Consider the following 12046-nt stretch of genomic DNA (forward strand, 5'->3'; position numbering starts at 1 on the left):
GGATTCAATACATATAAGCATTTTTAGAAATATATGTATATAAAATGTTAAATACTTTGATATATAATATGTATTTGAAAGTTCTATATAATGTTAAAGACTTTGTAAGTTTCAGTGACATCCATGTGACTAATAAACTTTAAATAAGGCTTATATGACAAAAGAAGAAACAAAATGAGAGTGATAAAAGCCATAGAATATGGACATTTCCCAACTTAATTTTATATTTAGCTATAAAGTACTTATAGATTATGCATAAATAGTTAATATTGATCACTTCAAAAGGATATGAATGTACCAAAATCTTAATAGCTATTTTCCTAAGAGGATTGAAGGGAGTTAAAATGTACAGGGCAGAGGTGGCACTGAACCGGAAGATGGCCTTCCCTTTATTCAATACTATAAAAGTCTGTAAGATAGGAACACAACACAGAAGTATAAAAGCATAAACCATTGAAACGGTATTGCCTACTTTCTGTTATTTGTCATAATGAATTATTCCAATGTCGCAACTTTTGATGGGCACCATGAAGACAAACTGTCACTGGATCTCTTCTTTACTAGAGAGGACATCCAATGGTATCACTTACCTTTTATCTGATACTTACCTGCAATTGTATTGTACATAAGCCATTTGGCCAAGAGAATTTATTTAATTTTCTGAATATTTTAAACATCTGAGTTAAATGAAAGTCTTAAATGGGTGCATATTTCATTTCATTCTAAAAATCTTAAGACACTACATTCCTTCTACAGCAATTTCAGCTTTCCCAATTAAAATATACTGAAAATTAATCCTGTAGAATGCAAAATCATCCAATAGAATGAATCCTTTTTTTTGGAAATAACTATTCTTTTACCATTTATGCTTATAAAATAAATATTATCACTCTATTTGTAATAGGAAATAAAACCAGACACCATCAAACCCACTCTTGGTTAGATGGATATAATCCAATAATTGATTTTTGGAGGCCAAGTTCCCTGGAGAGTATCCATCGACCAGGAGTGCTAAATCCTGTATTGGGATTTCTGAGTTAGCTGACACATTGAATTCTAATCTTGTGAGGTGCTTCCTTAGCGCAGAGGAGATGCTCAAAGCCCCTGCAGAACTGAGGATCCATGAGTGTAAATGGAATTGCATTAAAAAAATTAGATATATTTAAGAGCAATTAGCAGTGTGCAGACAAAAAATAAAATAAAGCAACAATGTATAATAGCACATGAAGGATTCTGACTTAGTGTTTCTTAAAACATTTACTTATAATCAGACAGAGCTGGGGTGGGGGAAGCTGCTTGCTCTGTGAAGAACATATCTTGGGAAGGAAACTTCAAATCATTTTAATTGAAAATTCACTCATTTTCAAAAGTTCTATTTTATCACCTTAGGATGCATTTCTGTGTAGATCATGTTATAACACAGCAAGCATTGCCTTTCTGTTTACTTTCCACTAAGAATCTTTGATAATGATTTAGTCTTCAGGTCATGAATAGATTTCTCAGTCTTTTCCCTCTACCTTCAGGATTTCCTAAATTCAAGTAGAGCAACCACTCCAAAAAGTTTACTGAGTTGCTGTTTGAAAGGAGCACTTTCTATCTGGTGTGTGTGGAAGGTGAAGAAGTGCCCTAAATCAGGACTTTGAGAGCGTGGTCCCCCAACCAGTGCTGGGCTTCACGTTGTTCCTGGATGTGACAAGATATTGAGAGTAAGTGTTTAGATCCTTGTGAGACGATTTGACAAACTAATGTTATATCTGTTAAATGTAACAATAAAAAACAGGGGTGTATTTTGTGGGTTTGTTTTTCATATCACTTTTCTAGAAGTTAATTTTACTGTATTTTATAGAAGAATGTTGACCTTGCTTTCAGAACAGAATGTCTGAGAAGCATTGCTCTAAGTCTGACTTCGACTCTATGTTTTCTCTTTCACCTTTGAATGACTATGGGTCCAGAATACAAAGAAAACTGTATCAGCAGATCTGATTGTCGGAGGGGAGAATTTCACACTGTCTTACTAGAAGAGCAATCACTTGTGTCTACAACACTTAGCCCCGTGTTTCTCTGATTCATTCAGTGCTCCTGTCCCTAAACGACATTGTGAGATTATCACAAAATATAAACAGACATATGCAATGCAAATGTCTTTACCCCAGGGGGTACACTCATGTAAGGACACAGACAGGCCCAAAGTGAGCTAATTCAAGACTGACTATGGTCCACCTTGCAAACCTACTACATATACTCTCTTTCCCAAAAATCATGCTAAGTAAAACCTGAGAGAAATATTGTGGGCAAGCCAGTAAAAGTATAACGTAGAAAATATATTTGAACAATAAGAATTCCCTCATTTCAAATAATATTACAAGCCTAATTTTGAAATGGATGCTAGTGATACATAGAGACAAGGAGGAAGAAGTTATAATCCACATGGAGCCTAAATCACGGGCTTGAGGAAAAGGGGGCTGAAGATGTACTGACTGTAGCTCAGTGGGTAATAACAATAATTTGGTTCATCCTAAGGAGATGGGGCCATGTGCAGAAGAAATCACCTATGACTCGGGCTCTGTGGCCACCCGCCAGCACAAACCATGTGCAGAAGTAGTAAAGGAAGAAGAAAGTAGAAAAAGATGGAGGAGGGGGATAGAGCAAAAGGCAAAGCTGCAGAGGCCAAAATAAAGAGTGTTGGAGAGAAAGGAAACTTCAGCCCTGAGGACTAAAAAGAAAAAGAAGCAAGACTCAGAACCTGAACAGAGAGGGGTGCAAAAAGGCAGTACAAAGAAAGAGCTGGAACTCAGGAGGTGAAGTGAATGAAAACTTCTGCATCCCTGATGCTCAGAAGTAATTCTAAATCTGACAGTCCTTTCACATAGAGGAATTAATACTTTGACACAGTGGTTAAAGGCCAATGGACATCCTTCTCAATTGTTCAAGCCTTAAAGGGAAACCTTTACTTATTTTAGGGTATATTCCCCTCATTTATTTATAAAATTGAAAGAATTTGTGGAAGATTATTTTTTAACTTCATATTTATAAGAAATATGTGTACAAAATGTAAGTGCTTGCAATTTGAATTTATAGTGGAATTAATGAGGTTTTACTGTACATCAATGTTTGCTCTGCTTTAATTTTTCACAAGACAAACAGATGGGCCAAGCATCCTTACTAGAGCTCCTAGGAAGGTGACACTAAGGCCAGCATTAGGTGACCACTTCAGAGGATTTATTCTGTGGGGACTCTGTTCTGGGGTTGAAACATACCTATTTATCAGTAAACTTCATAAACGTTTCAGTAAACTTTAAAATGTTTTTGAGTTTATTTTAAATAGCCTTCCAATAGAGCAGACTTATAGAACAAGCCCATACATAGAATCTTAAATATGTTACCATTTTTATGTCAGTTGGGAAGTTCCATTTTCAGCTAATCTGATGTCTATTTCCTCCTTTATCTGTATCCATCTTCCTTATATTTGCTTGCATGGCAAAGAAGCCAAACATTTTATAAACATTAAGTTTATAAGTATTAAGAATTAATGAAAGGATATTTGCCCCCAAGGACTCTCAGATACACATTTCTCCAGAAAATGGTATTGATGGTAATGAAGAGAGAAGAGAGTCAGCAGGGGACACTCTTTACTTTCAAGAAGTCAAATAATTCTAGAATTTTCAAACATATAGATACTTGCCTTCCCTATTTCACAGATAGAAAGGGTTCAAAACGGAAAGAATTAAAAGACTAGCCAAGATGTTACTGTACCTTAAATTGTATAAGCAAATATTATGTAGCTTTAAGCAAATCAACATTTGTGAGATTTATGAACTATTCAAAAGAGTGCCATTTTTGCTTTCCCCCCCAATTTTTTATTGTAGTAAATGCACATAATATAAAATTTACCATGTTAACCATCTCTAAGTGTATAGTTCAGTCTTGACTTTCTAAAAGAATACATTGAATGGCTTATTATAGTGAAGTATCTTAAACCCTAATTTGTTCAATAAAAATTTAATTAACACAATCCTTAAGATAATTTTTATTGCATTAAATCACTCCAATAGAAAAGAAAAAGTTCAAATTGGTAGTGGAGGAGAAAAGGCTGATATAGTAGCATCTAGCTTGAAACGGGCCTCTTTCTCTTTACAGCCCAAGGCTGTAGGAAATTCATGAAATTATTTTAATATGTGAACAATTTCATGCCTCAGGACAAATTTTAAAATATAGCTTTTTGACTGAATTGGAAATGAGATTTTATATATGAAATATCACTTTAAAGATACATGTGCAAGAATGTGACTCTTCATATATTAGATGTTGATTAGGTTGATCACTTCTCTCTTCATATATAGTTATCAAACTCAAGTAACATAACATTTATTGAGTCCCTATGTCATAAGCTGTTCATATGTACAAGCGTTGCAGACACCCAGAAAGTAGCACGGACATAGTTCTGGGTCCATTTGCTAATTCAATTGATTTCAATGCAAAAGATCAATGCAAAAGATGTGTATTAAATGTTCAGGAAAATACATGCAAAGCTCTGTGCTACAGTTTATAGAGAAAACAAAGATATGTAAGTTATGACCCCCAGCAGCTTACAAACTAGTGAATGTTCGATGATCTATACTAACAGGAGGAAATCTAGAAGAGTAAGCGAAGGTTTACTTAGACCAGATTGTCCAATAGAAATATTATGTGAACTACAAATCTGAGCCATAAAAATAATTTTAAATATTCTCACAGCTACCTTTAAAAACTTAAAAAAGCAGGTAAAATTAATTTTAATAATGTTTTCTTTAACCCAATATACCCAATATATTATAATTGGGGATGAAATCAACATCAAAAATTATTGAGATATTTTACATCATTTTTTCATACCAATTCTAAGTCTTCAAAGTCTAGACTCACCACATTTCAAGCACAATGGCCACATACAGCTAATGTCTACTGTATTACACCATTCATTGTACTGCCAGGTCATACTCTCTTCAGCAAGCCATGCCAGGTAAAAATCATTTCTGGTTTTAAAGACAAACCAAGAAAAACTGGTAAATACCACTGATAATCAACAGCTGAATCATCTGGAGGGCAACATTAGGAAAATATAAGTAGGATTTGTTTTAATTTATGTAGTTATTAAGAGTGCAGACTCAGGAGTCAAATGTCTGGTTCAAAGTCTGGCTCTGCTGCCTGCCTGCAGGGTGATCTGAGAGAAGTTATTTAACTTCCCTCTGACTCATTTGCTTCTTTTGAAAAATGGGAACCACCATCCTTAGCTCGTAGAGGTGTTGTGATTGCAGTTCAGTAGAGATTCTGATGCCTCGTAGGCTGTATTTTCAATCAATAACTCAGGTGATTCTGCAATGGCGGGGCTGTGAATCTGTTTTTCTGAACTAGTAATTTTAAAAATTGCTCAAATTATCAGTGATTGTGTTGTACACATGGATTATAATCCTTCTTCTTGATCTAACTGCATAGTCAATAAGGAGACAATTATGTTATAACAGTTCAGTAGGAATAGCTGTTTATGAATCCAAACTTGTTACCATCTAGTACTTCTTTCTTGTCTCTGGGTTTTTAGAAAGTGATTTGTTTATAAAGGTTTTTTTTCCAGGATGGACACTGAATTTAACAAGCTATAGTTTTCCAGTTTCCTTTACTAAATATGCTCATTATCTTAACTTTTCTTTCAATCTAGGAGCCATATTCCTTAAAATAAATAGTTTAAACCTAAGGCCCAACTTCGTGTTTATGTAAACATTATTGAAAAATTGTCAGATAACAGAAGTGACCCCAAATTTACGAAATTTGCCTGTTCTTAAAGTAAATGTACTGGCAAAGGCAAGAAGTAACAGAGGAAGGTTAGCAATGATCATAAACAATATAAAAATATAGAATATACTATTGGTTGATTAAATTTATGCCTTAGCCTCAAATTTTACAACAGGCAATTTTCAACTTGTACAGACACTGTGTTCCAAAGATGTATTTGTAAGTCAATTTTTGGAACTTTGAACATCTTTTCCTGCAGAAATAGACATATACATTCTTTTGTATATATAACACATAAATATGTATAGATGCATATATCTTTTTTACACATAGACCCCAAAGCCTATGTAACTCCTAATGAAATAAAATTCCGTATTAATGGTACTGTGGAACTTTATCACTGTGAAATGTGACTCTGAAAATGGTAATAGAGTTCTAAGGTGGGCTGCAAGGTACACTTCTCTCCCCTGGATGTTGCCGTGGCATTTGAACTAGGGAAATTCCCTGGCTCTATCTTCTGCCCCAAGTGGGATCACCTTCTTCCAGCTCTCAGCTGCCTCCTTGAGAGGAAGTTCCAGCAGGAAGAGGCAGAATGGAAGCTGTGTGGTAGGAGGAGAGGTATTTCAGAGGCTTGGGTATGAAGAACTGCATAGAAAGTCAAGAGATTCCTTTTAGTACATATCTCTGGGGACTTTTCTCATTCCAGGCCAATTCCATGGCAACTAATTCTATTTTTTTTCTTTGGGCTCTCTAACTGGTCACACCTACTTCCCTGCCTATCTATTATAACCTGTGGATTCAGGCCAAGATTTCCTCCTTTTTCTGGCTTACTGGGGGATGGAAGGTTTTCTCCACAAGTTCTCTACCTGACTCTGAAGTGAGCAATGCACTATTTAAAAACGGTTCTCTCTACCAGTCTCATTCTATCTTCCCTTTACTCTGGGGATAATCAGCCTAAACAAGAACTTGTGGCACTTGCCTGTTTGTGACCCACCAAACTCTAATACACAGCCTTCACCTAATTCCACTTGTGGTCTTTAAGCCGGAGATCATAAACCAAAATGCCCACAGAGCTCGGTGCAAGGCACCTAACAATTTTTGGTATGCGAATCAGTGATGCCAAATTTGATACTGTAAGAGAAATCCTAAATATGCATGGTGATGCATGTGCGTGTGTGTAATCTCCTGATTTATAAATCTCAGAAACTAACTCAAAATTTTAAACAATATTTCATGAGTCAAACAAAATATGTCCATGGGCTTGATGCTTTACAATCAGGTTTTTTTTCTTTTTATCTCTTCTTTAAGCTCATGCAAAGAAGAATTTGTCCTTAGAGAAGAGTCTAACATTGCTTGTCCCCAGGCTTTAGCTGGGTGGGACAGTAGGCGTGGGGCCAGCGCAGAAGATGACCCCATAGGAGGTGCTTAGCTGGGCTCTTACGAGCCAGGCTTGTGGATGCCTCTGCCTCTGTCTCAGACAGAGATGAGAAACTATGACCACAGGTGAAATGATAAAAGCTGGGGTCGAATATTTCTCAGTCCTCTCTGTTTTCCCACACCATGGGTGTGGTACACTATTATATGCTCAGTTGATTTTTCATTGACTGGAAAGGACTAATTTGAGGCCCAGCTTTAATGCAGACTTGCTGTGTGAGAACTTGGAGCTAATTACTCCATGTCGATTTCTGTATCTGAATGGAGAAGATTATGACAATACTAACCTCAGGGTTGTTTTGAGGGTGAAGTGAAATAAAAGACGTGAATGCCCTTGATGAATTCCAAAGTGCCACAGAAATATAAGAATTAAAATATTAAAAATGTGTGTCTGTCTGGTTCTCAAATATATGCACGTATGAACACTTGTATATTTGAAAGAAGGGCCAACTTTCACATTGGAATTTTCCTGTTTGATATCATTCCTCTAAGACTTCATGTGCAGAAAACATATTTTCACCTCGCAGATACATTAAGTAATTAATTAATTAGTTTGTTTATTTTCAAAAGCTAGTTTCTGTTGGGTTTTGGTCACTTTCAGTCAAAGGGTCTCTTACTAATACAGCAGGCCCTTAATAAATGCCAACCATTATTTTACTACCATCATCATTATCTTGGGATTGTTTCTGAGACAGAGATGGGAAGGTGATAAAAAAGAAAGGTGCATAAGGAAGAAATAAGAGGTGGGGAGGAGAAAGATTTGGAAGTCAACTATAACGCCTTGGATGTAAGGGAGATCCTGGGTGACTGGTAATTCTAGAGGAGCTAATAATATGCAAAGAAAAATTGTAAATTGGGGAGTATTCATATAACAATTCATGGAATCACAAACTTTCATTTATCATCTACTTTTTTGATTTTCTATTAAATTACTTTTGCAAGAAAACTTCCTAAGCCCAATTAAAAACAAAACAAATAACTCTCGTTACCCAATATAACAACTACAAACTTCGGCAGCAATGACAGACCAGGCACGGACTTGAAATCCCAAGTTCATGTATGACCCTTCACGCAGCCCTCATAAAGAGGGATTATGCATCGTTTTTAGAAAAGCTGACAAAAAGGGAGAACAAGTTGTTTTTAAATGGTCCATGGGGCAATCAAAGAAAGAGAACATTTTTAAATGGATACATTTCTACATTCCATAATTAACAAACATCCATTTTCACTATAGATCCAAAATACCTCATTCTATTTCCAGTACACTGTTACACTGTCAAAAAAGATATTTCCTTTCATGGTACTAATGAGTCATCTGTAATTTTAAGAAGAACATGAGAAGGGAGAAGTTTTCTGTACTAAAGAGTGGGTGAAGAATTTGAACGTACAGCCAAATGGTGCAAAATCAACCCAAGCTATGAAAGGAAACTGTGAAAAAAAAACTCATAAGGAAAAAAAGGTGTGTTCACAGGATAAAATGTGCCTTGGCACACAGCTAAAGTAAATAAACAAACAAAAGGAACCTAACCTGGAATCATGTTCTGAAGACCACAAGACCAGGGCTAACATGGTAGAGAAAATTCTGTGACTCTATTCTGAAAGCACTGTTATTTCATTCCTTAGTTTTTACCTTGGACTTCTGAAGGCTTAAAATATCTGAGAGTCTGAAAATGTTTCCGTGCACCAGGAATGTTCATGAGATGGTTGCGACTATTTCTTCAGTTACTACTACAATATCACTGACCATGGATTAAACTACTTTAACAATTTTAGGAGAATTTTTGAACATTACATAATTTGTAAATTTTAAACTGGGGCAAAGAAGAACAAACTATGTGGGCATACGCCATCTGAAAATAAACTCTCAGCAGTGACATTTCCTTAAGCTCACTGACATTGTCTTTGTAGGAGATCCCAGAGAACTTCGGTGTGGTTCATGTCACTTCTATTCCTTACACATGAATTCCTTTTATGTATACCACTGTACTTTAATCTAAAATATAGCATAAAAATAGATTTTTCAACCATTTTTATCGTAGGCTTGTTTTGTTTATTCTATATATTATTAAAAAAAGAAATCAGAGATCTTCTATATAGATACAAATGACATATTAATTATTGTACTTGAGTTAAACCTTAGAGAAATCACTGACCTGACTGATGTTTGCATATTCCAATTCATCCAGGCAATAAAATCCACATCCCCACTACCAATAATAGTGAGAAATCTTATCCTAAGAAGCTATTTTCCTCAGTGACACTTCCACCATTAGACCCTTTATCTACGACAGGACCACTGTGTGCGTACTGCATTGTTTTAATGAAGATCACCCTGCCAATCTCAGATATGCAAGTCACTAAAATAAAATTGGTCATCAAATATCAAAAGAAATATTCATTATTTTTAAAAGGCTATTATTTTTCTAAGCATTCCAACTTTATTTCTTGTTTGTTTGTTTGTTTTGGTGGGGAAGATTTGCCCTGAGCTAACGTCTGTGGCAATCTTCCTCTGTTTTGTGTGTCAGATGTCACCACAGCATGGTTTGATGAGCTGTGGTGTGTAAGTCCGTGCCTGGGATCCGAACCTGTGAACCCCGGGCTGCCGAAGCAGTGCACGTGAACTTAACCACTATGCCACCGGGCCAGCCCACATTCTAACTTTAATCAGAGCAAACTAATTCAGAATTTAAGACTATTCCTCAATATTGAAATAATCCAATTATGAAAGAAAATTTGAGACTAGAAAACAGTGTAGAGGCAACTGTAGAAAATTTTAAAACGTGAAAATGTAAAAGAGGGAAATTTCAAATATCTAGCTCAATTATGCATCCTAAGCTTGCCATGTTAGTTTTTAAGCATTGCAGTTCTGCAAAAAGTTTCATTTGTTTTGCTGTTGAATGGCTTACATTTGAAGGCTTACTTGATGTCAGCTCAGTGTGAAAGCAATGGATGTGCCTGACCTTGGGGAAAACTCCTTCCTGATAACGATATTTCTCTTAGCAAGTTGTTCTACTTGCACACTGTGATTTGTTCCAGAATGGCAAAATGTTTTCCCTCCTCACACAATGTGCATTTGAAGATAAGGATGGAAAATGCTAACGGCAAGTTTGAATGTGAACTTAACAAAGTTTATAAGGGTTACTTCAGCCCAAGAATCTGGCTGACTAGTCATTCCTTCAGAGTTGGTCTTTCACCTTCAGTTTCTAAGAGCTTTCTCTTAACTATTTGAGAGAATTTGCATAATTTTGATTTCCATCTGTCTTTATATCCTTTGTTATAGATGATTCATTATAAATCAATCATGGACCATTTTGTTTGGGGACATCCCCTCAAGATAACAAGCTTTATCAGTCTGAAACTCTTCAATTTAAAGGAAAAGATTGATTGGATAATCTGGTTTCCACAAGAAGAATTGCTGCCCTTGTCAACATGCATTAGTTTGGTCTTTCTCAAAGTATTCATTTATCGTTCTACTAATAAGGACACAGCATATGAGCTGACATGCTAAACTTCGGCCCTGTTTGATGAAGGGGTAGACTCTGGGTGACTATAATAATTTTTAGATGGTGCTTACTATTGGAAAACTGGAGGTTGGATGTCTGGGGGGTAAGAAAAGACCTGCTGAGGATGGAGCCCACTAACCCCTGATAAGAGCAGCTCTGAACAGACTGGATATGCCCAATGGCTATGAATAAAGTAGCAAATTCTATGATGTGAATGAATTTCTGTCTCGAACACATCAGAGTCATTACTTCAAAAATGAAGTAATTTTAAATAAGTTAAAACGCTTGAATAATTGGATTACCTGCATTTTTACTTTCCTTATACAAAGAAACCCTTCATTGTTTACTTAATTTAGGCTTTAGCTCTTCAGATATCATATTAAATTAACTTCTAAAGGACTGATTTAATGCTAAAGTGTAACTTTTCTCATAATTTAAGTGGCAGTTATGAAATGGATAATCTCTTACCTATTAAGATTTAACAATATTATGTTAAAAAGCAAAGTTAATAAAAGATAATGAAATCTATGGAAAATGATTCTTTATCTCTTCCCTTACTGTAAAATAGGCAAACCAGTTTTTAAAAAGGGAAAGTGTGTTACACTTAAACTGTCTATATCCTGAAAAGTTAAAAAAACCTGAATATAGTGAGGTTTTACCTCTGAAACTGTAGTAGTCACTGAGAAGCGATTTATAAAATCTACATATTACAATTGCCAAACTTATACATTTAAAGAGGACTAATTTGATGCAGAACTGTGCCAGCAACTCTCAAAATCGGGGGTGGGGGGGCGTATTTTAAGGTCCATGTCCAGCTAAAAAATTTCATTTGCTTAATTACAATCTTTGTGCCTTACCCTTCCACCAAGAGTTCACAAATGTATTGTGTCAGGTGAAAAGATGATAAAATGTTGCAAATTAACTAGTCATAAATTTAATCTAAAATAAATACAATAATCTTTTTGATTTTATCTTTTTCTTTGTTTTTCTTCTTGGTTTGATGAAATTATGGTCATAATGAAAAGTTGGCTGCTTCATACAAGGTATTCATTTCAAGTATGGACATAGAAAATGCAGTCATTCAGATATCATTTATGGGTTCTTCAGAATACTACATTTTTGTTAATTCTTGGCAATGTTAATATATTTTCATCAAAAGACTGAATAATTTTTAAAATTGTAGTTTATACAAGAATGTTCTTTTCCAAGTGGAAAAAAGTTTCTTCAGGAAATTGATTTATTATATATAACATGGCATAGAAATTGAAAACCCTGTGGCGTCAAATTTTGTTCCATGATAAAGGAACAGTAATATTTTTGAAGTCTTTATAACTTGTGATAAT

General features: G+C 35.2%; 1 protein-coding gene across 4 annotated transcripts in view; it reads right to left on the reverse strand.

Annotated features, from left to right (window-relative positions):
- The window catches only part of SCN1A (sodium voltage-gated channel alpha subunit 1), a 149897-nt gene that overhangs the window by 71697 nt on the left and 66154 nt on the right, over positions 1-12046 (reverse strand). For 2 of the 4 annotated variants that reach the window (XM_044768769.2, XM_070508039.1), the window contains exon 3: positions 291-409. The exons of the other annotated variants lie outside the window; for them this stretch is intronic. In XM_044768769.2, the coding sequence (XP_044624704.1) occupies positions 291-409 (119 nt within the window). The remainder of the gene's footprint in view (positions 1-290; positions 410-12046) is intronic. 4 annotated transcript variants of the gene reach the window in all.

This window comes from Equus asinus, chromosome 4, assembly GCF_041296235.1.
Source record: "Equus asinus isolate D_3611 breed Donkey chromosome 4, EquAss-T2T_v2, whole genome shotgun sequence".
Classification (NCBI taxonomy): Eukaryota; Metazoa; Chordata; class Mammalia; order Perissodactyla; family Equidae; genus Equus; species Equus asinus.